At 33.8% G+C, this 27,668-nt stretch overlaps 3 protein-coding genes across 3 annotated transcripts; all 3 read right to left on the reverse strand.

The window, feature by feature from the left end:
• Window positions 1-28: 28 nt before the first annotated feature.
• LOC130649151 (uncharacterized) lies at window positions 29-3,993 on the reverse strand. The gene is made up of 7 exons (XM_057455378.1): window positions 3,551-3,993; window positions 2,097-3,192; window positions 1,618-1,771; window positions 1,060-1,247; window positions 900-983; window positions 532-813; window positions 29-273 (listed from the first exon to the last, which is right to left on the reverse strand). Exons 1-7 carry the CDS (start codon window positions 3,848-3,850, stop codon window positions 29-31), a joined length of 2,349 nt encoding a protein of 782 aa, XP_057311361.1. The 5' UTR covers window positions 3,851-3,993.
• A 16,818-nt stretch (window positions 3,994-20,811) lies between these two features.
• LOC130649305 (uncharacterized) lies at window positions 20,812-24,119 on the reverse strand. The gene is made up of 4 exons (XM_057455564.1): window positions 23,573-24,119; window positions 22,819-22,887; window positions 21,398-21,615; window positions 20,812-21,275 (listed from the first exon to the last, which is right to left on the reverse strand). The coding sequence occupies exons 1-4, from the start codon at window positions 23,670-23,672 to the stop codon at window positions 21,150-21,152; spliced, it is 513 nt and encodes a 170-aa protein (XP_057311547.1). The 5' UTR covers window positions 23,673-24,119; the 3' UTR covers window positions 20,812-21,149.
• A 183-nt stretch (window positions 24,120-24,302) lies between these two features.
• Window positions 24,303-25,745, reverse strand: LOC130649261 (uncharacterized). Its single transcript, XM_057455514.1, has 2 exons — window positions 25,112-25,745; window positions 24,303-25,009 (listed from the first exon to the last, which is right to left on the reverse strand). The coding sequence occupies exons 1-2, from the start codon at window positions 25,244-25,246 to the stop codon at window positions 24,740-24,742; spliced, it is 405 nt and encodes a 134-aa protein (XP_057311497.1). The 5' UTR covers window positions 25,247-25,745; the 3' UTR covers window positions 24,303-24,739.
• Window positions 25,746-27,668: the final 1,923 nt, after the last annotated feature.

Below are 27,668 nucleotides of genomic sequence, written 5' to 3' on the forward strand. Positions count from 1 at the left end.
ATGGGTAATATGACAAAATTATAGCTAATCAGACGAGACGTAGTGAAAAGAAAGTCATTGGAATAAAATCCTTAAGGACTCTAAACTTTTTCGGAAGGAACAATACCAGTAATAATACCATACCTAGCTTGGGAACTGGTACTGCAGGTTCAATAGCAACTCCCATCTTAACATTACCAAATGCAACATATTTCAACCCAAATGGTCTCTTCCATATACCTTTCATGAGGAGTTGAATCTCTACCCTTCCAGTTACACCAACTGAGATAGTACCTGAAAAGAAATTTGTTGCAGGGTACATGTAAAAGGGTTTGACTTAAATTGTTCCCAAAAATGGAAATTCCTCGTTTTCGCTAATGATTTACAAAATCAACCGGTACATTGAAGAATGTGTCTAGTTAGTGATTTATCCAGCAAAAAGAGAAACAGATTTTTATATGTTTCTCTTTTTTTGGTCAAAGTTCAGTAGCATGTTAGAAAAAGTCAACCTTTGTGTTTGGTTCGTAAAAGAATGTAGTTAGAATGTCCCACCTGCAAACTCTAGCGGTGGATCCTTAAGTTTCATTTCACCTTCAAAATAAAACTTAGTCTCAGCTGCAACCTGCAAAACAGCTTGCAACTTTGTCAATTTAAGGTTTTTTCCCAGTTCAAATCCATTCCCATCGTAGACTGCTCGAAGTGTCATTCCTGAAGTTGTTATTTCACCTTCCAATCTTAACTTTGTACCTGGCTTCATTTTCTCACGTGCAACCTCACAAAGAGCTGATCCTTTGCAATCATTTGGTATGGTTAATTGAGTGGAGAAGAAAACTCCTGAATAATGACAAATATTTTTACAACACTTTATGAAAAGCAATTTGCAAATTGAATTTAATTTAGGAAACAGCTAGGTATATTACCTTTCTTTAACTTCATTGCTGTCTTTAGTTCTGGTAATGTGAAATCCACCTCTTTTGTGGCGTCAGTATTGGATATCAAGATAGCTGAAAAAAACATGATTAAGAATAAATTCATGCTTTACTATATCTTTATAACTGAAAGCTAGAGAGGGAAACTCACTTGCAGTTAATTGCGACATCCATGATGTTTGCAAGATTTTCTTTTTGAATAACTTTTCAACAATTTCATCCAACCTTATATTTTTCATTACAACGCCAAGAAACATTTGGCGATCCTTTAAACTTCCCAATATCATTCCTTCAAAAAACATTCCATCCCAACCAAACAATACAGGATTGCCTGTCACACTAGAAGGTAGCCATGTAAGATCAAATTGCTAGCTACACTAGCTACTAACTAGGTATATACAATGTCAGAGTTGATTTTATAACCGTGTTACATCAACTTTAAGAACAAAAGTAAATTTCAAACGCAGCTGCAAAACGGTTTTTAAATAGCTAGACTAAAATTTCATGGAGCCTTTTTGCTGCGTATTCTTTCATGAATATACGTTTTCCTACTCGCATCATTTAATTATTTTATGTCATGCTCAAATGGAATAAAAAATTAAGTTTCCGCTGGACATAACATCAGTTTCCTTCAGTTCAATTTGGAGTATAAGCCGATGCGTATAACAACCTTTATACGTAGCTATTAAGAAGAATAATTGTCTGTTACCGTAATTTCAGGTTATCACCGAATACTGCATTTATTTTGACATCTCTTATGCCGAAATTTAAAAAGTCCATGGTTGAAATAGCAGATCTTCTCCCTTCCTCTTTGCCACCGAATTGCTCCATCAATCTTTTTACTGTTAGTGTATGTATTTCACCTGACAAAAAATAAGATTAGATTCTTCCATATTCTACAGCTAAAATTAGAAATTGATATGTAGTTTTAAACTTATTTTATTAAAAAGTCTCAGCATAAATAAAAACAACAATCAGGTCAAACAGTTATTAAAAAGATACTGCTGTTTAATCCTTTGTGATAAGTGTGCTATTTTGTGAAATCATAAATGGAACTTCATAAAATATTAGTCGAATAAGCTGTGGAAAAAACCACTTGGTTAGGGAGGTAAAAAAAATCCGTTTTGCATCTCACAGACGGACAGGGAGTGGATTATTATTATAAAAGATATTAAGAAAGATGCTTACCATTCAATTCATAAACATCTCCTTTTTTTGTTACTGTCACTTCTAAGGTCCCATCTCCAATCTTTGCAGCACCTTTGATTTTAAAATCCCAACTTCCTTCCGGCTTGTGAGATAAATCAAATTGAACATCTTTTATAGCGATTAAATCGTTACCTAACTTCACTTCATCAGGAGCTTCGAGTTGGACATCAACAGCTTTAGTTTGAACATTGACATCAAACTTTTTGATAGTGATTTTTGGTGGCGTCTTTAATACCTTTTCAAAAATTGCATCAGGCACATTCGGAATCAATGCAACCAAGGCGTTAAGCAAATCCATTTTTATATTATCAGGAAATTGACAACATACTTTTCCATCAGTAACAAAGATCTTTACAAATATGGAATCGGGAATATATGTCAACGTTGCCTTCGTTCCAGTCTTCTTGATGATTTCTTTGAGAGGTATGTCTAATTTTATTTTTGTGCCTTTTGTTATTGTTTTCGCATTTGAGACATATTTCTGAAGAACTTTATTCAATGCTTCATTTTTAAGGACCATTATATCTCCATTTGATATTTCAAGAGCAACACTTACTGTCAAATCCTTTAGCAAAGGTATATTGCTTAAATCTTTTCCAGTCAGGGAATTGATAATTGCAATTGGTTGAATGTCCTTTATGTCAGCAACAACCGCAACATTTGTCGTTTCTTCAGCATTTTTTTGAGCAACAACAAAAAGAACGATATTTCCCAAACCTGTAATTCCTGAAGCTGCTCCAGATAGAACAACCTCAAATTCCCCGTCTACACTCACAGTACCATGAATAGATGGATTTGTAACAACAGCTTTTGAAAATATTCCAGCTTTTTCGGGTGCGTCTTTTTCAGCGACTTCCTTCTTGGAGAAAAGGTTGCTGAAATCACTTGCTGACATCTGGTCCACTTTTATGTTAAATTTGGCTTCCTTCTTATCCTTTTCTTTACGAAGCTCTATCGGAACATGTTTGTTAGCAATGTTTACCTCTCCATCAATGTTAATTCCAATTTTCTCGAAATCTGGTGATGCTGTGATAGTTTTGTAGTTAAATTTCATTTCCAATACTGCTTTTTGAACCTAGACATAATTGAATTGAATTGAAACTCTGAATTCAAGTTTAGTAACTACAAGGGATCGTAAAATTTAGCAATATGTTGTGGAATAATTTCTGTCGCTAGATATTTAACAAGTGACAAAGGAGAAGCACTCCAATAAAATCTACATGTCAGTCTTCTGATGAATCTGAGCGTCATGAAATGAGGTAATAAAAGTAACAAAGTCATTTTTATATTAGTTAAAATTCAACACAACTACAAAGGAACCTAGGTAGAAACTTCTTTTTCTGTTAATTGTCTATAGAACATGGCTACTAGTATTGGCTGTGTTACACAGCTTTAATTTTGCTAACTAGTGGATGTTAAAAAATTTAACTTACCTTCAATTTTTCTTTTACAATTTCAAATGGTTCTCTTGCCGCAGTTTTGAACTCAATATCTCCCTCGCATTTATCCAAATTAAATGATTCAATTTGAAAAACACCAATCGGTAGAAACGATTTTGTCATATCTTCCAATTTCCCTTTTTTCACCAACATTGTAAACAGTTTTCCCAAAGATACCTTTTCTTTACATGTTTTATCCGGTATTAAATTGATTTTGCATGTATCTTTCGAAACAGTTAGTTTACAACCAAATGCTTCATATTCTGTACCATCTTTTGTCTCCTTGCCAAACATTGACAATAAATCTGGGACGCCTTACAAAGTAAAAAAAAAAGAAAAATATGGAGTGGAAATTAGAAACTCATTTATATGGAGCTGTGGTGCACATCCTAAACTTTCATAAACTCGCAATTTGAGTTCAAAGAAAAATGCATGTTTTTTTATGAGCTACACTGGTGTTTACTGGTGTTTTTAGGATGCACAGTTAATAAATTGAGGAACCAAAAACAACTCTGGAGTTCTACGTTATGTGGTAAATACATCAAGGCGTTGACTTTTAAATATTGTTAACCGTCTTGATTTTTGAAGCGGGCAATACGGGTTTTTAGGCATTTTGATTGGCTTTGTGCTCTTGACGACCGGCCGATATTTTGCGGTATTGCCCGTCGTCAAGAAAAATGCTAGCTTAAAATGTAAATAGGCACGAAAAAAATTTTTTTAGAAGCATTGGAAAGATTATAGATCTAACTCCTACAATATATTTATTGATAAAAACATTTTCATAGGATAGAAACAAAACAATGTCCAGTTTAGCAGTTAAAACAACCAGATTGATTTACCAACATTTCGTCTGGATGCTTCTTCAACATGGCTAGTTAACTAGCTACATTGTCCATAAAAACGATGATCTGATATCCAGTTTTATCAAAAATACTAAATACAGGGCGACAGAATAATAAAAAATACATCTCCTCTCATTTTCAGATTCTTTCCTTCAGCTTTGTTGTTACCAAGTCAATATAAAACTCGTTGAAACCCATGTTATTCTTGGCTAACTAGCTAGTTAAAAAATTACTTCAATATTCTTTAAAGAAACATATACATGGTCGTTCAGCATATATATTTTTATGGTAATATTTCGACCTCCGTATTGGAGGTCTTCATCCTATATATGTTATGTAGTTAGCTAGTTAACTACATAACATATATAGTGCCTGCTTTTTCTTAAAGAGGCAGAAACAAAAACCTTTGTCCTGCTTTGTGAAACATTTTTATGGCTGTTGCACCCAACTTCTGTTCTTATGGGAAAAAGGGGCTACTTCTATCAGGTGAAAAATTATATATTCTTACAGGTTTTTTTTAGTTATTGCACAAAAGTTGTCGAAACGTGACAACAGTTTATTATTACTTGAACCGAACCGTTAGGGTGAACTAATGATTAGCCTGTAACAGAATATGGAATTATTAGACGCTACGCTTAGTATATTTAGTCGTTAAAAACATCTTTGTGTTCTTTGCAGTTAGCTAACATCTTTTTTTCTGCATCTTTTCCATGTTTTTGCTTGGAATCGGAATAGTGTTGTTGTTTAATTATATGACATACTGCTAGTATGCAGTAAAATTAACTTTTTTGCACAATGGTTTCTTGTTCCTATTTAAGATTTCGGATTACATTCGAGATCGTATTAAAACGGGCAGCCTTTTTTTTCTTCTTCTTCTTCTTCTTCTTCTTCTTCTTCTTCTTCTTCTTCTTCTTCTTCTTCTTCTTCTTCTTCTTCTTCTTCTTCTTCTTCTTCTTCTTCTTCTTCTTCTTCTTCTTCTTCTTCTTCTTCTTCTTCTTCTTCTTCTTCTTCTTCTTCTTCTTCTTCTTCTTCTTCTTCTTCTTCTTCTTCTTCTTCTTCTTCTTCTTCTTCTTCTTCTTCTTCTTCTTCTTCTTCTTCTTCTTCTTCTTCTTCTTCTTCTTCTTCTTCTTCTTCTTCTTCTTCTTCTTCTTCGACCGATTTTTTAACCTATTGCCGTAACGTCACGACTTTTAAAGTCCGACATGGCCCCGCGTCCTAGCTATACACTGGTTTTGTACGTATCTCAATGGTCGTAAAATTGGGAAAGAATGAAGACTGCGTTACAAATTTGATCACAAATATTGTTATTCTTTTATTATTTGATGAGCTATGCTAGATACCCCTTCCAATTTTCGTTTCGAGTTATGATTTTAACGAGACAGATTATGTTCAACTAAACCGAGCTCTAGGGGTTACGGTACGAGTTGTGTTATATAGTATAGTTATTTAACTGCCTTAATTTCAGTTCTATCAAAGTTCAGATATTCTCTTCATTGTGTCTATGTTTTCACATTTTAAGATGAAAATATCATCACGTTTTCTAGCCATGTGTAAAACTCAAACAATCCAATTTCAAAGATTTTAGCTACCTAACGTAGATTTCAAAGCGGCATCCGGCCTAAGCCAGCCAGCTGTAGCTAGCCTTATTTATTCTTATTATTTTAAAGTTTGATATATTATCATTTATTTTTATGTTGGGGTTGTGCCTCTCTTCTACCTACCTCTTTAGCTACTTCTGGCTGTTGAGTATAAGTAGCCACAAATGCAGTTTGGCTAGCTACAACAAAATTGTTAATCAATAATTATTATGCTAAGTGCAGTTAGTAGGTAGCGACACCTTTTATTAGTGTCATGATAACTTTCTTTGCAAAATAAAATTGCTAAGTGATTTTTTTAGCTGGACAGGGTAACGACAGGCTGCTTTTCCCGTGTTTTTATTTAAACCGAAGTCGCAATAAAGTTTTTTGAAAAGGATATTACGCCTAAACGCATTAAAGACACAGTTGTTTACCTGTACTAAGCGCTCGGCCCAATGTTAATGATGGCTGTTTCCTGAGTTTCTGTTTATCTGAAGTTACGATACAGGTTTTTTTTCAAGTTATTTTTTAAAAAATATATTACAGTGGAAAGACTATAATGTTGTGCGCCCATTTTTTTACCATAATTTTTACCATAATGTTCTGCGCTTCACTCGATTTATGACATACTATATTAAGGCGCTTCACCTGAATGTGTGGCACAGTTTATACGTCTTATTAATCGCTCTTCCAGGCGTTCAACGCCAGGTAACACAGTTACTTGTGGCTTAACCCGGCGAACGTAGTCTTAATCTTTTTGTTTCTTTCGCCTATTTCTATTTCTTTTTTGTTTTTAAACTTGTAGGGTACCACGGAATCGCATTTTGAATTTAGTCTCTTATTTCTTTAACTTTATGTTCAAATCTTAGATATCTTAAACTTCATAATGATTTTAGACATATCGCAGGTATAATAAAACATTTCCGAAATATCGCTACACCACAAGCAATGATATTTAATAAATTAATATGCTAAAACATCTTCGTTTCTTGCTTATGAATGAAAGTGTAGTGCAGTATTGTTAAAGTACTATTTCCCTCAAATCACTTTTTGTATATTTGTACTACATGAAACATTTTGCAAGTTCAAGATAATACCACGGGATAACAAGAATCCGAAATCTTTTAGCCTGCAAGGGCTTTTCATTTTGGATTTAATAAACCTATTTCCATATCCATTCTCGTTCCGCGGAATATGTATACCAAAATACTGAATAACATGAAAACGAGATTAGTTATGAGCAAAATTTTAGTTTGCAGCGAAGCAGTGCAGACATGGCTTGTTTACTTGCAATATTTGCAAAATTAATTTGTCATACAGATTGTTATTAACATTTGGTGATAATATGGGATAATAGTATCATTGGGCCGTTCTAATGCTTTTGCTTAATTATTATTGGTGTTAAATGAGCTAGGTATTGGTTAGCTATGAATATAATGCGAGTAGCTAGCTAGTTCACGGGCTGACTTGTGCCAAACAAACGTGAAATTTCAAGCTGTTTACCAAAATTGGTGATGTTGCTGGTATATGTCCTGTGTCTCCAGTTATTGAGTCAAGCTTATTTTTTAAACAACATCTGTGAAAATAACATTAGCAAAGCTTACTGATGTCGGCGTGGTTTTAAAATAGTAGTTAAGTTGACCTTATTGGTGCCTTAACTCGTTTTTTCCAAGTGAGGGTAGTTTTGGAAGTATTTATAACTCACATTTTATACATTTGTGGTTTAAGAATTAGGATACTAATATGACTTGGTGGGGAAAATTAAACTTGAACTTTCCTTGAAATGTTCATGCTTATTTGTGTCACATCTTAAGCTTCTATCGTAGATTGTATTTGGTAAAAAAATTATTTAGAATTCCAAAAAATAAGGTTGACAAAAGGGATGATATCCTAATTCTTAAATTTTGTATTGAGAGAGTTACCATCTTGGTATGTTTTAAGGCAAATGAAATTCTCCAGTGATTATGCCTGGTCAAAAACATTTTTCCTTGAGAGGATCACTTCACAAAACATTTTAAAAATTGTTGTTTGTAAAAAACACAAAATGGTTACTGACGTACTGCCTAGAAAAAAAACTCTGTAACATTTTGTCCACAAAATGCTTGTCATATCGAACATTTGTGTGGTGAAAACGAAATCTTTGGTTTTATATATTCACAAATTGACGCTATGGAAGATCATTTTCTGTTAATAAACAATTTGAACAATTCTGCAAGATTAATTTTTAAGATTTGATGTAAGTAAGATTACAAAGTACATAAGGACCTGATTTTTAAGAACATTGAGACTGAGATTTTGCCAAAAATTATTCTTATATTAGATATTCTTATAAGATAAAGTATATTATTTTACTTTCCGTTTTTTGGATAAAAACCTCTATATTAAAAAAAAGACTTAACTTTTCCTATATATGGAGATTTATGATAAGCTATATGCTATATCAATTCATATTACTTAAAAACTGTAAGTATTAAGGTTAACCATCACAATGCTTGATACAAATGTACGATTATTGACAGTCAGTAGGAGAGGGAGTAGTGACAGAGGGAGTGTGACAGTAACATAATAACAGTAACAACAGCCGGTAGTTTTAAAATATTAATTTTAAATATCATTTTACACAACAAATGTTGAAAAATGATTTGTTAATTACTCATGCAGCTAAGCTATAGCTACAACCCTGGAAAAAATACCTGTGAAAAAGCTATACGAAAATCCAGCTGTTTCATTATTCTTGATGTTGAATTCTCTTTATTGTCCCCTCCACTTTCAAGTCAATGTTATTTATCTCTAGTACTCCAAGTCTTTGCAGTACTTCTGTTAGCACCAGTCAAGCATATTCAATATTCAACATTGATTTTGGGAGAATGAAGAGATCCAAATGAAATTCACAATATGTTTTTCCATGTTTGTAGCTTGGTGCTGGCTACTTTGGCTAGCTACCCAGAAAGCTAATTTAATTTTTTGATCAGAGATGATCAGAGTAATATGAAGTCCCACTAACCGCTAGTAAACTGTATATTGAGTTTTAGTTCTAAATTTACTAGGAAACAGTAAAAGTAAAATTTATTCACATCATTCTAAAAACGTGGTTAGGTTTTAGGTTTAGCTACCTAACATATACCAAAAGATACGCCCTAAGAATTTGCAATATTTTAACTTTTTTGTCACACTACCACTACCAAACCCTCTTTTTAACTGTATTAACTACGATTATGTGAAACTGTCAGTTAAAGGCTGTAAAAGTCAATATTTTGTTGATACATTCTTCAAACCTGCATGTAAACAACCAGCATCCCGAAATTTGCTCACAACTAATCTCGTTTTCATTCTATTCTGCATTTTCGCATGCATATTTCGCGGAACAAAATGGATATGGAAATAGGTCTATTGAAGCACAACTTTATGTGGGTCTATATAAATATAGATTGCTATGGGAAAATTGATAACGAAGAAAAGTGTGGAAATTTAAGTAAAAAAAGTAGTTGTATGAGTGGCTAATTATACTGTACGCACTGTATTTACAGTGGACTCTCTATAACTCGAACCCCTATAACTCGAATCTCTCCTTAACTCGAACGATTTCGCCAGCGCAGTGAGAATCTCCTAATAACTCTCATAAAAACCTCTATTAATCGAACCCCTATAACTCGAATCTCTCCTTAACTAGAACAATTTCGCCAGCGCAGTGGGAATTTCCTAATAACTCTCATTAAAAAACCTCTATTACTCGAACCCCTATAACTCGAATCTCTCCTTAACTAGAACAATTTCGCCAGCGCAGTGGGAATTTCCTAATAACTCTCATTAAAAAACCTCTATTACTCGAACCCCTATAACTCGAATCTCTCCTTAACTAGAACAATTTCGCCAGCGCAGTGGGAATTTCCTAATAACTCTCATTAAAAAACCTCTATTACTCGAACCCCTATAACTCGAATCTCTCCTTAACTAAAACAATTTCGCCAGCGCAGTGAGAATCTCCTAATAACTCTCATAAAAACCTCTATTAATCGAACCCCTATAACTCGAATCTCTCCTTAACTAGAACAATTTCGCCAGCGCAGTGGGAATTTCCTAACAACTCTCATAAAAACCTCTATTAATCGAACCCCTATAACTCGAATCTCTCCTTAACTAGAACAATTTCGCCAGCGCAGTGGGAATTTCCTAATAACTCTCATTAAAAAACCTCTATTACTCGAACCCCTATAACTCGAATCTCTCCTTAACTAGAACAATTTCGCCAGCGCAGTGGGAATTTCCTAATAACTCTCATAAAAACCTCTATTAATCGAACCCCTATAACTCGAATCTCTCCTTAACTCGAACGATTTCGCCAGCGCAGTGAGAATCTCCTAATAACTCTCATAAAAACCTCTATTAATCGAACCCCTATAACTCGAATCTCTCCTTAACTAGAACAATTTCGCCAGCGCAGTGGGAATTTCCTAATAACTCTCATTAAAAAACCTCTATTACTCGAACCCCTATAACTCGAATCTCTCCTTAACTAGAACAATTTCGCCAGCGCAGTGGGAATTTCCTAATAACTCTCATTAAAAAACCTCTATTACTCGAACCCCTATAACTCGAATCTCTCCTTAACTAAAACAATTTCGCCAGCGCAGTGAGAATCTCCTAATAACTCTCATAAAAACCTCTATTAATCGAACCCCTATAACTCGAATCTCTCCTTAACTAGAACAATTTCGCCAGCGCAGTGGGAATTTCCTAACAACTCTCATAAAAACCTCTATTAATCGAACCCCTATAACTCGAATCTCTCCTTAACTAGAACAATTTCGCCAGCGCAGTGGGAATTTCCTAATAACTCTCATTAAAAAACCTCTATTACTCGAACCCCTATAACTCGAATCTCTCCTTAACTAGAACAATTTCGCCAGCGCAGTGGGAATTTCCTAATAACTCTCATAAAAACCTCTATTAATCGAACCCCTATAACTCGAATCTCTCCTTAACTCGAACGATTTCGCCAGCGCAGTGAGAATCTCCTAATAACTCTCATAAAAACCTCTATTAATCGAACCCCTATAACTCGAATCTCTCCTTAACTAGAACAATTTCGCCAGCGCAGTGGGAATTTCCTAATAACTCTCATTAAAAAACCTCTATTACTCGAACCCCTATAACTCGAATCTCTCCTTAACTAGAACAATTTCGCCAGCGCAGTGGGAATTTCCTAATAACTCTCATTAAAAAACCTCTATTACTCGAACCCCTATAACTCGAATCTCTCCTTAACTAAAACAATTTCGCCAGCGCAGTGAGAATCTCCTAATAACTCTCATAAAAACCTCTATTAATCGAACCCCTATAACTCGAATCTCTCCTTAACTAGAACAATTTCGCCAGCGCAGTGGGAATTTCCTAACAACTCTCATAAAAACCTCTATTAATCGAACCCCTATAACTCGAATCTCTCCTTAACTAGAACAATTTCGCCAGCGCAGTGGGAATTTCCTAATAACTCTCATTAAAAAACCTCTATTACTCGAACCCCTATAACTCGAATCTCTCCTTAACTAGAACAATTTCGCCAGCGCAGTGGGAATTTCCTAATAACTCTCATAAAAACCTCTATTAATCGAACCCCTATAACTCGAATCTCTCCTTAACTAGAACAATTTCGCCAGCGCAGTGGGAATTTCCTAATAACTCTCATTAAAAAACCTCTATTACTCGAACCCCTATAACTCGAATCTCTCCTTAACTAAAACAATTTCGCCAGCGCAGTGAGAATCTCCTAATAACTCTCATAAAAACCTCTATTAATCGAACCCCTATAACTCGAATCTCTCCTTAACTAGAACAATTTCGCCAGCGCAGTGGGAATTTCCTAATAACTCTCATTAAAAAACCTCTATTACTCGAACCCCTATAACTCGAATCTCTCCTTAACTAAAACAATTTCGCCAGCGCAGTGAGAATCTCCTAATAACTCTCATAAAAACCTCTATTAATCGAACCCCTATAACTCGAATCTCTCCTTAACTAGAACAATTTCGCCAGCGCAGTGAGAATCTCCTAATAACTCTCATAAAAACCTCTATTAATCGAACCCCTATAACTCGAATCTCTCCTTAACTCAAACGTTTTTTATGGTCTCTTTGGGTATTTCCTCTCTATAACTCCAGTGTTGCAATATGTATATAGAACTTTATATGACACAATCCGTTTTTGTATTGTTTTGGCTCTGTAAACGTAAATAGAGTCTTAACTGATTTGATTGTTTCATATCTACATGTGTGAGGAGTCTTAAATGATTCAAATGTCATTCAAACAAAACGTAAACATGATTCTTTGGTATTAAAGTTTTACAATCATGGCGTCTGTTGCTGGGACAAAACGTAAAGCAGAAAAGGAAGAAAAATCATGCTTAATTGGCCATTTATACAAAATTTATACAAAAATTTGGAAAACACTGTATTACCCGAACTTCTCTATATAACTTGAACGGTTTCCGACTCCCTGTGGCTGTTCGAGTCATAGAGACTCCACTGTATAATTATTCTGCATAGATAAATAGATGATCTGTATCTGCTAGCCTCACATACTTTATTCGGAGAAACTTTGTCTCGCGAAACTTTCAAAGAAGGCCATTCGCGAAAGTTTATTCAGTACAAACTTTCTAAATTTTCGATTCGCGAAAGTTTATCCACTAAAAGTTGAAATAAATTTGCTGGTTTTAAAAGTTATTTCTTGACTCGCTCTCACTTGGCTCGCCCTTCCGATAAAAAAGAGACAACTGGCGCTGGGAACGAGATTGGAATAAACTTAGAAATAAACAAAAGCGATGATGTTTCAAATGTATATGTATGGCTTATAACCGAGTTACTGGCAAAAAGGCGATGATGACGATGCGTGGGAGCCAGAAGAAGACGATCCTAGAAATGTGTTTGATCTGTTTTGTGATTTTGACGATGAAGCCAGTTTGTAAATAGAAGTTTTTACATACCATTAGAAAGAAAATTACATCGTTAAAAAACACTTTTCTATCATAAGATATATAGGCCACTTAAAAATCACGAATCGCAAAAGTTCATCTCGCCAAAACTTTCCAATTTCAGATTTCGCGAAAGTATATCTCGCGGAAATTTTTCAATTTGTAGATTTGCGAAAATTTATCCAAAATTTTTGTGAGTTTTTGGACTCGCGAAAGTTTCTCTCGCGAAAGTTTCTCCGAATAAAGTACATCAAGGGATATACCCTTTCTATTATTTCCAGGAGGGGCCATGGCTTAGATGGGAAGTCTTAAGAGTATTTAATGCTCATTTTAAGCTATGCAGACTCAATTAAGGTCCGTGCTTTACCAGACAACTCCATGCAACATCCAACAGCTCACACCTCCCCAATTTCCCTCAAATGGCTTGGGTTAACCAAGCCATATGAGGGGAAAAATCACAGAAAGAACCATCGATTTATCAAATCTACAAATTTAATAATTGTGTGTTTACCCTTTCTTGTTTCAACTTGTTGAATTCAATTTGTCAATTTAAATTTCAGAAGTTAGATATTTTTAACTTTTTGGATTTTTCAAACAAAACAATGACCAATGAGTTTCCTCAAACAATTTCCCCTGAAAGAAATTTTAATTCGAGAATTCGAATCAAAAAAGGATCTATGGACAAGTAAATATCAGACACTGATTTGGACATTGCAAAAAAAGCAAAAAAGCAAAATTTCCTAATAATTTGTTTAAACATCCGCCTGGTTTGCTAAAATTTTATGCTGCGTACGCATGCTTGTTCTTCAAAAGCTAAGTTGGTCTTATTACCCAAAAAGCCTGTTGTGGTACATGATTTTGATAAAAAAAGTAACATTGTTAGTAATTTATCATTTCATTGGTTATCCTTGTGTTATCAATCTCCTTATTCTATCTAAAGCACTTCAGGACACAAATTTATCAGAGTATTTGAACAATATACTGATAAATTTTTAACAAACGAAAATTATTAAAATGTTATAATATTACTCATTTTTCAATTACATAAATGTCCTGTATTTTGTAAAGAGCGTTAAAATCATATCAAGTCTTACTTAATAATGCCTAAAAATAATTTTAGGGGTAATAAAATGATAAAATCTTAAAAATTTATATAATCGAACTCTACTTTATTATTGCCTTTAAAGGGAAAGTAAGCTCTAATTTTTTATTTAAAAAAAAAACAGTAGCCGCAGCAAAAAAAAATTTGAAATACCTATTTCTTTTCATATAAAAGTTTCACTAACTTAGTAAAAAGTTGTGTTTACTACGCGTGAAATCGCTTCGTTATTTTGACCCCTTTGCGATTTTAAAAGGATTGGTTCGAGTTGAAATTATGACGTTTTTTAGTTCAGAAAGTGTAGCGTGCTAGTGGTGGTAGTATTAGTTGTTAATTTACTTAAACATTCGAGTTTAACTGCTTGAAAACATGCCAAATTGCGCCGACATCAACTGCACTAACAGAACTGGTAATAATAAATCAAAAGAAAATGTTGACGATGTTGTATCGTTTTCAAAATTCCCAGCGCAGAGAAAAAAAACGAGCTTTGAAAAAGATGGTCACCTAACATTAGAACAACTGGTCCCTTGCCTAAGGATTCAGGATTTTATATATGTTCCATCCACTTTAAGCCAGACTGCTTTGAAAGAGATCATCAGGCAATTACTTGATTTACTTAAATTTTGTATGTATCAACCAAACACATGCTTCTTTCGTATTTGTTTATCAAAATAAAAAGATACAAGTTCGGTATAAACTTCGTGTTCGTAACCAACAATTACATACCAAGCCAACAAAAATTATATTTTACAGAATGATAATTCTTTCTTTTAACATTAATGATTTTCTACTAATAACTTCGTCTCGTTGATTCATTTTTTTTCAAACTTCTTTGACTTTCAAATTCAACAATTATGCACCTCACAACAAGTAAATGTTTTCTTCGTCGCATGCACGCCTTGACAGACGGGGGTAATGACAACAATCCTAAAAAATCTATCGGCTTTAGAGTATTTATTACGGATTGCCCATAAAGCACACGATGGTATGTCTTTCAGACCATCTTTTTCTAATCGACCCATCAAATTTATAATACATGTTTTTCCTAAAGTAGTAAATTTAAAATTTACTATAAAAATCGAAAAATTTTCTTGCTGGACTCTTTTCTTTTTTTTGGATCAAAAATTTTCGCGAATGACAATAAATTTCAATGAAAAAACAATACTACTGCGTATATACGCTACTTAGAATTGGTTCACAATATGTATACTGAACCTGTGGAAGAAAACCTGATGGGGAACTTATTTTCAATTTTGTGATGACACTTTCTCCGTTAACTAGCATGCCCGCCACACCGTTGAAGAAAAACAAGAGAAAGAAAAAGTCAACTTCGGGAGTAGAGATATTCGTGAAATGTTTTTGAGCGGCAAAAAAAAAGAAGAGAGTCCAGCAAGAATTTTTTTTTGATTTTTAGCTGATTTTGCCACATTGAGTCGGGCTTTGGCCATTTTCAGAGTTAGAGTTTTAGAGCCATTTTTCGGGCTGATTATTTTTTTCGTTGTGATTCTATTATTTCTACCCTTGTCCTTGGAGCCCTCGTTATTTAAGAGTTTTCGGCTTTTAAAACTTGGAAAAAACTTTTACGATTTTTAGAAAAAGTTGATTTTTCGCGAAAATAACTTTCGTGAATTTCAGGTTAAATTTCTTACCGGGTAGAAATTTTCGCGAAAAGGGACCGAAATCGGGAAAATGGGACCTCCGCGGAGAATTCGCGAGTTGATGTTCTTTGCTAATTTTGTAAAATGACATTTAAATGACAATGTTTCAATATTTTTGTTCAAGTTTCCATTACTTTCATTAGTAATGCAAAAATATCTCTTTGCAGTTTTCATGTTGTTACTTTTTGTGAAACAAGCATAAAACAGTCTGGAAGACTATCAGAAGATTAAAACATGAAAAGATTGAAAGCAAAGAAAAGGTGTGGGGTGGTAGAATTGGACAAATTTATTATTCCAATTTTTTACATAGCATGTTATACTTCAGTGTTGGAAAAACTGATATCAATGTGGGTTTTGTATTCTGAATACATACATTAAGTATACACCTCACATGACAGGCTTGACCTCTAGCTGTAGTGAAGGCATTTCCTACACATGTCTGCACTGTGTACCAAACCACGGACCTTGTGATTACGAAGCAAATTTTAGAAACGCTAGTCTCAAGTATCAATAGTTAATAACAAAAAGCGAAATGTGTTCTTCCAGACGATTTGAGATAACGGCCTATTTTTTGTGACCTCCTTAGAACCTATGACGTGCGCATTTTAATTTTTTATTAATTAAAGCAGCGCCAGATATACAAAATGTAGCTACTTATGATTTAAATTCAATGAAGAAATAATAATGATAATAATAATACACAAATATATTTATTTATTATCAAGATTTATACATGATATTTTTTAATTAATTTTGCCTTCCAAACGTGTCCTGTTTCGGAAAAACTATTTACAAAATGCAAAATGGTAACCGCAGTAGCGGTAAATAAAGGATGAGCGAAGCCGTGGATTCATCTACAGGTGACTCCTACCCTCAAATTATCGAAAACACACCAAAGTACATGTATTAAAAACGAAAAATGAATCTGAAAGCTAAAACAGGCTTTGATATGACTAAATTCACCTATTGCAAGTAGGAGAATATATAACACTATGAAACAAAAACACACTAAACCAAAAATAAAATATAAAATATAAAAACTGTTGCCATAAAATGACTAATGAACATATCACTGCTTAAAATCGTAATTCTTCCATAAACTTTTAAATTTAGTATATGATTGCTGACGGAATTTCATTGTAAATTTTGGCACCCATGAAGTAAATTTTTTTTTTAATATTTCTACCTTGACTCGCGGAATTTTGAACAAGTACTGGTTATTTCTGGTGTTTTTTTAGCGTGATCATGCTTTACAAAGTAGTTGAGAAAATCCAAAAAATATCACTGTCGATGCATTTGCAACAACTGTTTTTCATTTTCCTGATTTTTTGTTATATTCCTTGCTCGATTGTCAACGGAAATGAGTTTCAAATTTACGATACCGTTAAAAGTCGTAAAGGAACTACCATGGTGTTGTATATAGCCGTCACATTGTCTAAGTAAGATTTCAAAGCGCTTAATAGTCTAAGTCTTGCAAATGCTTGCTTGTACATACTATCAAAATTTTCATTCATTAAAAGTTTGGAGTCGATAAATGAACCAAAGTACTTGAAGGTGGAAGTGCTTTTAATCTCAATACCATTGTAAAGTCCATTTTTAAAACATTTGGACCTTTTTTAAACTAGTTGTTATTGCCTACTAACATTGATTCCGTTTTTCCCTTTTAAATTAATTACCAAGTATTCTCGATAACACGAAATTGTGTCTTCAGGAAATTTATAACGTCCGTTCGAAGAATGACATTATGAAAATCATAGAAAAATAGCAAAAATAGGGAAGGACCTAATATATATAATTGTGAAACTCCACAATGCAAGTGGTGAATTTTGGATTTGATGTTTTCTAGTACTACTTGTTGCGACCGAATAAATAATTACGGAGTGAACTAATTTAATTCAGTGTTGTTGGTTCCTTATGCAGCGAGTTTTTTGAGTATAGTACCATGAGAAATATTATCGAACAACGTGGCTGCTAACTATGTCGACCATTTAGACCGATACCCATACTGACATCGTAGAAGCAGCGTGATACTGACTACAAACTCTCTAGGTAAGGCGTTCTTAAGTTAGTTAACACTAACGAAATTTATTAAAATTAGTTTCACTTTGTTGATGTTACAGAGATCAGCACATATAAAGTTTCAAGTTCGATATAGATGTAATGACAAAAAATAAAAAAATAAACTTGTTGTTGATACCTTGCCTTTTCCAAGCATTTGAGTTCTGCACAATGTTTCTTTTTACATGCTCATCTTCACCGTCGTGGTGATGGCGAAAATGGACACGCTTTGTTGACACCTTGTAATGTGTGTTGACCAAAGCGGTGAGCAATAACAACGCCAGTATCACTTTCAAATATCTCTTCATTTTATCTGAAAAATTAAATTTAGTTTCATTACTGAAGTAATGTGTATTAGATAGATGTTCAATAAAGTTAGAAGAAGCATATGATAAACACCATGGAATTAAATAACCGTACACTATAATATGATAAGGAAGAACGTGAAAAAGAAAACGAATAGATTCCAAAAAAAAAACACACACACAAATATACAGAAAGAAAAACAATTCATAATATACTAATTGGGTATAATTACCAAATCGTGTTTGTGATTTTAAAAAGTAAATTATTTTCATTTCAATACCGACGTCTCTCTATTTGTTTGTTTGGCAAAATGGTAGCTAGGCAGCGTAAACTATTCTTCTAGACAGAGTGTAAATAAAATTTTGTTATGGTATAATATTAAAGTTTGAGTTCAAGCTACCTTAGAACCATCAAATAAAAAGATCAAATTTATTCTAGGAATGTTAGGTGGTATTTATGTACGGTATACTTGCAAGAACAACAGACTTCTCCCGGCATGCAACGCCAAATTTCAAGGTTTGTTAACATAAATAAAAACAATAACAAAATTAATAAGAAAAACGATATGTATCAAACAGACAACATTAGATTACTTTCTTAGATCACCTAAACAGTTCACATTGCAAAGTTTTCTGTTTCTACATGTTGTGTTTTTTTGCTGTTCCATTTTGTATAAGACGACCTAACTCCTACCTCATGTAGGTGTTAGATCGTCACGCACGCAGGCGCACGAACACGAAAATGTACGCACGCACCATAAAAATAAATTGAATAAAATAGATTTAATTTAAAAATGTTAAAGTAATCAAAGGGATTTTTATTTCGTGGATAACTAAATTCCAACGAAAATGTTATTTGAAACAGAGCCTTTAAAAAAACAGCTAGCTAACTTAATGGTGCTAGATTTGCGGGTATTAAATTTCGAACTTTTTATGCGAGCATGAGCGACTTTGAAAATATAACAGTCTTTGTGTACATAACCCCTTTAAATGTTATTTATTTGTTTATTCTAGAGAATTGTGCACACAATTATTTCTTCTGATGGTGAAGAAATTTACAATTGGGGAACAATATTTACGCTCCACTAAATGCGTTCTACCCTCGCTTTTCAGCCTTATAAAAACAATTAAAAACTGTTTGAATGTCTCGCTGTGAATATTCATCAGTACAACATTAAATAATGAACAAAATAACCAACCAAGTTTTAGCTATGTTGTTCTCATTCGTTTCGTTTCAGAGGTGCTCCTCTAAAACGAAAAGAATACGTATGCGTCTTAAAATCGCATACGTAGCTATAACAAATACACTTTCTACAGAAATGTAGTTGCCTTATGACACTTAATACTTTTTCTTATTTCATCTTATTCACGTTTGATCAAAAAAAAAACTTTCTACAGAACGTAAAAAGTAGTAATTGCAACAAGATACAAATTTTTCTCTCTGACATTTAAGCACGTGGAAAACACACCCTTAACGGTTTTTTTTAAAAAGAATGACCTGGAAAATTAATACCACATTTAACTGACAAGGTGTAATTCCACAGATTCCACAAGCAATTGTGAAAGCCATTTCTATCTAACATGCACTCGGAACTTGTCGAAATTCACTTGTCAGTATTAGCTGCTTAAATCAAATATTTTAAACGCTGCTAAACTTTGCTCTGACACCAGTGCCTCCCAATTCCTTGATCCTTTGGATCTTTCCAAGTGTGGAGCAGATTGTTCTGTAATGGCGACATTGTAAGTAGTACAGCAAACGTATTCTGCGACGTCATTTACTTGGCTTACACACGTGTCATAGTACAAGTCTCGGGTACTGGCCAAGTGAAATTTGATTTTACCTTTATGACATAGTTAGAAATAGCTTTTTTTTCTTAATTTGCAATATTGCAGTCAATGCTTCAACAGTGCATAAAAAAACAAAAAGCTGTCGTTTGGCTTAAGAAACCACATTTATACGCGATGGCGGGAAAGCAAAGTAAATAAATACAGGAGAACTACAATTTCGGACACAATATATAAAGTGCTGAATTTCAAAGGTCGTGCCACAAGGAATAATTCATCAATAGGTATAACCACTATGAACCTGTCACTTGTTAACTTGCCATTGGGCGTTACGTTAATTGGAAAAGCAACTCCGTGAAAACCCCACCGGTTCACCCGTCCTTGAAAGTTCACGAGAGATTGTAATTCTTCTTGTATTTAATTGCTACCGTTTGTTAACAAAAGTTGATATTTTTTTGTTTTCCGTCTTATTGTTATATTTATTATTTAGTATATGTCGATTTCAATTAGCTTTTACGAGCTAACCACTCTGCATTCTGAAATATACTATTCACAGCCAAAAATGTGACTTTCAAATTCCAGTCCTAATTCATATTCTTCACAATAGCCGGCCTTTTAAACTTTTTTAAACTCTTAATCGATTGAGGCGCTTAGAAAATGCTGAGCGCATATAAATTCTTTCTAATTTAGTGCAAATTAAAGAAATGGGCTCTTTTATTTTTTTTCCTGAAAAGTGAAACTTGTGTTGTGACAAAATGAGGTTTTTTCTTTCTAGTGTTTTTAGTTTTACCAAGTTTCTGAAAGCTGTGCGCTTGTTAGATGGGGCGCTTAAAAAATGCTGTTCGATTAACCTAATCAGTACGGTATACTCAAAAACATAGTCATTATTGGATTTAAATCTTAAATTTTATTTTAGAGATAAACCCCTTCATTAAAAGCTGCAGTTAATAAAAGCAAAGCTATAAATAACTATATAAATAAATAAAACATAATGTCTGAAAAAAAAACATAAAAATAATCTTGGTGTTGCTTCGCAAAAAATATACTTTCTAAGCAACAAAGGCGCTTATTCTAGGAAGGCGTTTTCTCATTAAAAAAAGTCAAATAATTTGAACATGTTTATATGAAGTTATGTAAAAATGTGATGCTAAAACATCATCTTAGATAATGCTTGTGAAACGTGTCAAACTTGTGAAAACATTTCAAATATAACATAAATATTATTTCCACAGAAATCCCTTCAAACTTATCCAATACAGCTATGACACTGTGCATCAGGAGATTGATCCATCATACGAGACTTCATTCTATGCATGTAATAAATGGCAAAGCTTTTCTCATGACTTTCACATTGGTATTTAGCTCCTCAATATACATTCTATTTGAACTTAGCGAACCGGATTTTGCATCCATGAGGCTGTTTACGATCTAAAAATAATCGAGTCAAGTAATCAGAGCTAAATATTTAAAAATGTATGCGCTTATGCTTTTGTGTTTATGTTTGTGTTTTGGGGACTAAAGTAAATTTGGTTTGAAATATCATTCTATACCTTTGATGCAGTTTTCAAACTGTTACCAAATTCATCTGGAATATCGTTTCTTTTGCGGGCAGCCCTAGATGCTGACGTAAGCATTTTCATCAACTTTTCAGCGTTTACATTATCTGTGGATTTAGCAACATCATTTAAGTATTCTTTCCAAATAGCTAAAGCTTTTTCATCTAGTTTCGCTATTTGCTGTCGTACGTTATGTTCCCATAAAACAGTTCCTGAAATCAAAATCCATAATGGCTTATGTATTCATTTATTTAGGCTTTAATACGGACTATTTTAGTCTTATAAGGACTCCCGTGCCCGGACAATTGGCTATTTGTCTAATACATCCAGTTTCAATGGATTGCAACTTCGCTAGTTGTTTTCCTTAGTGCCAGGTCTTTGCAACACGCCAACTACGTGCACAGGCCGTAATATGCCCTGTAGTATTTTCATAAGGGTCTCATTTCCATATTTCTTGATAAGTAATTAATTTATAACTAAAATTGAAAAATTTCTAAGCAAATTAAGTAACATTTAGGGTTCCAAAAACTTTCTTTTTTTTAAATTCTTTGTAGTTTATTTTTGTATATGAGATACGTGTTATATTGTGGACCTGTGTACGCAGAGTGTTTAATTATTTGTCAGTGTAAACAGGGTTGAAAAATTATTTTTTAACTTCCAAACAAAAATTCGAGGGCCAGGTTACAGTTTCATAGGTTTGAATAACTCCAAAAACTTAATGATCAGTAACGGATAAGCTACTGAAGAACTTGTGTATCATTTTAAGCAGCTCTAGTGTCAGAACAAAGGTTAAGTTGCTTATATAAAATACGTGTACAATAACTAGCTCGAAGTAGCTAATGTGGAACAGTATGCTATACTGCTCCATTTTATTTTTCTTCTGTGTACCTGCACTTTGTTATGCAGGCACGATGTGTATATATTTTAAAGAAGTTCAGTCTCAAATGTTTCTATTTGTGTTCTTACGAAATATAAGAAAGTATATCATTAGATTCGCAGTAAATATTCCCAGGATCAGGGAAAACAGAATATGTGAAAGTCATCCTAAAAACAGATTTGTTTGAAAAATTTTAGTGATTGTAGACCTACCCTTTCTCTTATAATCTATGAAGAAGGTCAGACTGAGTAGGGTGTTAATAATTGCTCTTTTATTGGCAAAGTATTAGCGTCAATGTTTTTTTCAACTAAACTTAAAAATGCTTTTCCAGGTCATGCGCCATTTTGTTTTTAAAATGTGAAATGAAAAAAAAGCCACAATACGTATGTATACTAATGTGGAGCTACAACGCGGGGTTTTGTCCCGAAAACCCTGACAAGGACACCCAATACCGATTGGTATGAGAAGGTTCACCAGGTGCCTGTCCAAATTGAGGTTATAGGTTACTAAAAGCAGATGAGGCAAGTATTGTACTGACCTTGTTTTAACTTGTCCACATAATACAAAGCATCCATCGTGCGTTCGTTTGTCATATTAACGTTATGGCCTGCATGAATGAAATGCGTTGAATATCAAGTAATACTTTAGGACACATGCAGAGAGTTATTTGGTTAGTAGAGAGTTGTTTGTTATTTAAGCAAGTCAACAAGTATCACTCGCCGATAGTAAATGCTTAACATGTGGAAGTGAAATATCAAAATAAACAGTTTATACTTGGCTACAAAATGTTTTAGTTCTATGCAATCGTTAAGGGAAAAATAAAAGCATTTAGTTGCTTAACTGTTTAAGATAGTAAAGAAGTTCAAAGTATTTTTTTTGGAAAGCATTGAAATGAATAAAGGTATTAGACTAGCTTATTAATGAATCAAGGAAGATCTATCTGTGGGAGAATGTGAAGATCGTACACAAGAACCCTAAGTCACATTTTTATGAGAAACTATAAAAAAACAATGTTCGCAAAACCGCAGAAAATCAGGAATATGCAAGCAAGTTAGATATGTTTTCTAATTGAAACTGAAAGCAACTTCCAGCTTTGAACTGATACTTGCTCCCGCTAGTTCAGCAACTTCTACAAAAATATCCTTATATTACCAGGACAGGTGACGAAAATAAATAGTGGTGTAAACCTTTGTAACTTTTATGTCAACTTAGAGATATGTATGGTTAATCTTAGTCTAAGCGCTTTACCAACCAAAACCACAGCAGGAAGGTATAACACAACAAAATCTTACAGTTGTGAGTGATCTCGTCTTTAGCATCAACCAATCCTCGCGCATAATAACCTCTCTGAATTTTGTACTTTTCTTCCACACTTTTCATCTTGTGAGACATCAGATTAAGAGAATCCGCTAAGGCTTCATATATATTAAATGTAGAGTTCACGCGACGACATGAATCCTCGTGGCTGAAATCCTTTAAAGCTTCAAAATCTAAAGAGAGTTACCAAATAATACAAATCAAAGTACCATAGCAACGCAGCTAAAAAAAGAGCAAGGGTTACGTGAACGAAAAAAAACAAAGAAACAAAAACAACAACAATAAAACACAATCTCAGTAACACAAGAAAGTCTACAATAACAGAACACAGGTTAAGGAGTTTAGCCTGGTTTTTAATACAACCCGTTATTATTGCACAACTATTGCAAGAAAAAATTCTCTCTACAACATTCTCTGGCAACATCTTTTTCGTTGCTTAGCTGGTTGTACATGAGTTGCTTAAGAAATTTTATGCTTTTAAATAATGGGAAGCTCAAGAGAGCTTTACAGCTCAAATTTCAGCCCGGGCTTTTACCATGAAATCTTTTTTTTTTTGCAATTGATTTTCAGCTCGGGCTAAAAGTTCAATTTCTGCTTTTGACTTCAGCCCAGGCTGAGTTGTACTTTTTATGATTTTGAGGACAAATTCAATATGAGCACTTGTCATTTAGAAACAGAAGACAAAAGTAGTGGCTTTTAAAATAGAAAATTTAAGAAATTATTTTAATGATAACTACACTTTCCTTAGTTTTAACTGCTACTAGTCTCGTTCTCCAGACCCATGTTGCATTGATTATTCAACTTGGACAACTACTACGTAGCTTTACTAAGTGAAGCTACATTGAGCTGAAACAGTGCCTTGGCTAGATTCTTTACGCATTATTTTCGCGAAAAGTGTTCAACACAAACTTTTAACAAGTTTTATTTCTCCTGTTATGCGTAATTTGACTTATCGTTGCATCATTGTCATCAGTATATTGCTGCATTTCAACCCGGGCCAGAAGAAAAATTCTATTTACTGCACGATTTTATCGAATTTCATACTGAAGTGAAATTTTAACCTGCCTATGAGTTGTACACATATGCAAGAAATTAACCTCAGACAGGGCTGGGTTAAGTCCGGGTGAAAACTCAGCCCGGGCTTAAATATGAGTTGTGAAACCCCTCTTAGTGAAACAAGTTTCTTCACCTGTCGGTATGTCTTCCTTTTGGTAATTCTCCTCATTTTCCTGATTCACTTTCTCGTCATATTCTCTAGTAGATGCAAATGGTGAATCATGTTTAGAAAATGCCCATGGAGATCGTGTTTCCATAGCATCCAACGTGATGTCATCACGAATGGTAACTGCTGGCAAAGCACCATAAATTTGATGTCTGATATTCGATTCATTAAATGGTGTAGGAAACGTTTGCTAAAACAGAAATCATAACAATGTGGTAAGAACAGAGGAAGAAACACTGGATTTTTGGTTACAAAAACACAGCAAAAAATGCATTTCTGTCTAGCTAATGACCTTTTTCGTTTTTCCATCATCTTCTTCCGAGTTTAAGTCACCTTTAGCTAAAACCCCTTCTAATTCATTTTCTTCTTTTTTTGCCTCAGATTGCAGTTTTCCCATTTCTTTTTCTTTGTCTTGATGATCTTTCATATAATCTCGAACTTGTTTTATCTTTTCTTTAATTGTATTTATACCAGGAAACAACTGATCAGCTATTGCTTTTCCAATATTCTTCACAAAACTGACATCTAAACATGCCTTAGTGTCAAGATTGAAATTTTTACTGCCACCTAAAGTGACATTAACTTTCAATCCAAAACATGAAGACTTGGCTTCTTCAAGGCTTGTATTGAAGCAGATATGATGTATGTTGATTATGTTTTCTCTAGTGTATTTTGCAATGGCTTCCAAAGCTGCTTTTCCCGAAGCTGCCACTTCTTCTATTTTGTTCGAAGCCTTTTCAGCAAAGTCGATCAATTCTTTTGATTTGTCAACAAAGCCTTTTGCAAATTCTATAACCTTTCTGATGATCCTGATGGCGTCAAGAAGTATCTAAAAACAATTTCATTCGGTGTTAATAAGTAAAACTTCAGCAGTTATTGGCAAGTATAAACTTGAAACTTACATAGTCTTGTTGTGGTACTTAATCTCAAACCCTACCTCCATTGTCACTTTCTTTTTTAATGCTTTTCCTTCCAAGTACACCTTCTTCCCTTTACATTTTGCAATGCAAATTGGATCCTCAATTTTTGACTTACAGTCATCCCATCCAGGACATGGAAGCCACTTTCCAAAGACCTTTTTGCACTTTTTGTTGATTGTTGGACCGCCAATACAAACTTAAATAGACACGAGAAAAAAACTTAAAATAAAAATATTTATAAACCCTCTAATAAGGATTTTAATAGAATAAGAAGCCTGAAATAAAATGTCAAATAAGTGTTTCACAAAGACAAAACATCTTACATTACCTCAATAGCAATAAAATGACATCTTACCATCTTCACATTGGTCAACACATTTATCATCTAAGAAGTCTTTTATTTTTCCCAATTTATTTGATTTTCGTTGAACAATTGATTCTTTTTCTTCTAATTTACTCACCCAATCTTGTAGTTTTTCAGTTGCTTTTTCATACCACGATCCTTACAGGATAAGAAGAATCAATTAAAAAATTCAAATGAAATAAACACGGAGGAAAATTGTATTAAGAATAGCAGGAAGCATGATAGAACATTCTTTAAACACAAAAAATATGTTAGGTTAGCTTTGCATATGTACCTGCGCTGGATGTTTTTTCTTTACTTTCTGAAACTACCTCCTGTGTTTCATCAGCAGCTGTAGTTATAGTTTTTTTAGCTTCACTTGTCACTTCTCCTACTGATGCTGAGATGCAAGAAGAGACCTACATTGAACGATGCAGATCAAGAATTGAGTTAGTTCGCGTCAAAAATTATTGCAACACCTCAAATTAATGTATGAAATCTCAGGCAAAACAAAACTATACGAAACAAGCATACCGAAAATCCTGTTTCCGCCAAACTACCATAAGGTGCGTTGACTGTAACATTAGCTTCAATAAGATTGAATATGTTTCCATAGACATAGAAATAAAATCCTTTATTTGATACATCTATCAAGACTTCAGCTCCAAGACCGAGAATGGATACATAACCTTGAATTTTGACAGCAACCTGAAAAACGTATGAATATATCCAGTACACCTGCACACGCCTACTAATTATCCTCTGAGGATTACCAATCAGAACAATGATTATAAGGTTGCTTTGAAACGTATAAAGCTTAAATTTTCTTTCCACTGTGTGTAAAAGGAGAAAACACCTTACCTCTTCTTTGGATATTTTAACAAATACTTTTGGTCCATTTGCCAAATCATTTTTACTCCGACTAACTGCGATCAAACCTTTTCCAATTTTAATAGGTGACAACTCAGCATCCACTTGAATCAACTTCGGAAAATCAACAACAATGTCGCATTTGATTTTGTAACCAAGTATATTGATCAAACCTTTGAACATGAAGCCCGCAGGTATCGCAGCATTCAAATGTTCAATATTTTTCCCTATGAATTAGAACGTAAAGATTCTAATTCTTTAATTCCAGGACGTCTACTCAGATAGACAGACTTTACTTGTGTGGCGAGACTGGCTCCTCTTTAAGCACATTTTTGGGGGGTAGAACATTTACTTTTACATCGCAATATATTCTGAATTTGTGGTGGGAAGAATGTCGCTTAAAGAGTACTTTTAGGTCGGTCGGTCGGGAAATTATTTATTTAGTGGACTCCGCTGATGACATAACCGAACACGAACGTTTTTGCTTTCTATTTAAGTTAAATAAAATCTGAATCGTTTGTAAATCTACTTAGTACTGGTGGTACTGATACAATTTCAACTTCTTTCATTTTGTTATTAGTAATACTGACCATACTGACCATATTAAAGATAATTAACTCCTATATGTACAGAGGTGTGGCACCCAAAGGCCAAAATATGCTGATATCAGCAGCAAATATCTGAAAATCATAAGGTATAACCACATTTTTTCAAAA

This window comes from Hydractinia symbiolongicarpus, chromosome 7, assembly GCF_029227915.1.
Source record: "Hydractinia symbiolongicarpus strain clone_291-10 chromosome 7, HSymV2.1, whole genome shotgun sequence".
In the NCBI taxonomy this organism is placed as follows: Eukaryota; Metazoa; Cnidaria; class Hydrozoa; order Anthoathecata; family Hydractiniidae; genus Hydractinia; species Hydractinia symbiolongicarpus.

Bases quoted from the DNA above. Each gene is read 5' to 3' on its own strand.
- LOC130649151 (XM_057455378.1), bottom strand. From the start codon at position 3,850: ATGTTTGGCAAGGAGACAAAAGATGGTACAGAATATGAAGCATTTGGT. The intron at 1,248-1,617 runs GTAACAGACAAT...GCTACCTTCTAG, and splicing joins GGTGATAACCTGAAATTACG to TGTGACAGGCAATCCTGTAT. The intron at 274-531 runs GTGGGACATTCT...ATTTCTTTTCAG, and splicing joins TCCACCGCTAGAGTTTGCAG to GTACTATCTCAGTTGGTGTA.
- LOC130649305 (XM_057455564.1), bottom strand. From the start codon at position 23,672: ATGTCTCACAAGATGAAAAGTGTGGAAGAAAAGTACAAAATTCAGAGA. The intron at 21,616-22,818 runs GTCAGTACAATA...TTTTGATTTCAG, and splicing joins TGTGGACAAGTTAAAACAAG to GAACTGTTTTATGGGAACAT. The intron at 21,276-21,397 runs GTATAGAATGAT...GATTATTTTTAG, and splicing joins GTTTGAAAACTGCATCAAAG to ATCGTAAACAGCCTCATGGA.
- LOC130649261 (XM_057455514.1), bottom strand. From the start codon at position 25,246: ATGAAAGATCATCAAGACAAAGAAAAAGAAATGGGAAAACTGCAATCT. The intron at 25,010-25,111 runs GTCATTAGCTAG...TTTCTGTTTTAG, and splicing joins ATGATGGAAAAACGAAAAAG to CAAACGTTTCCTACACCATT.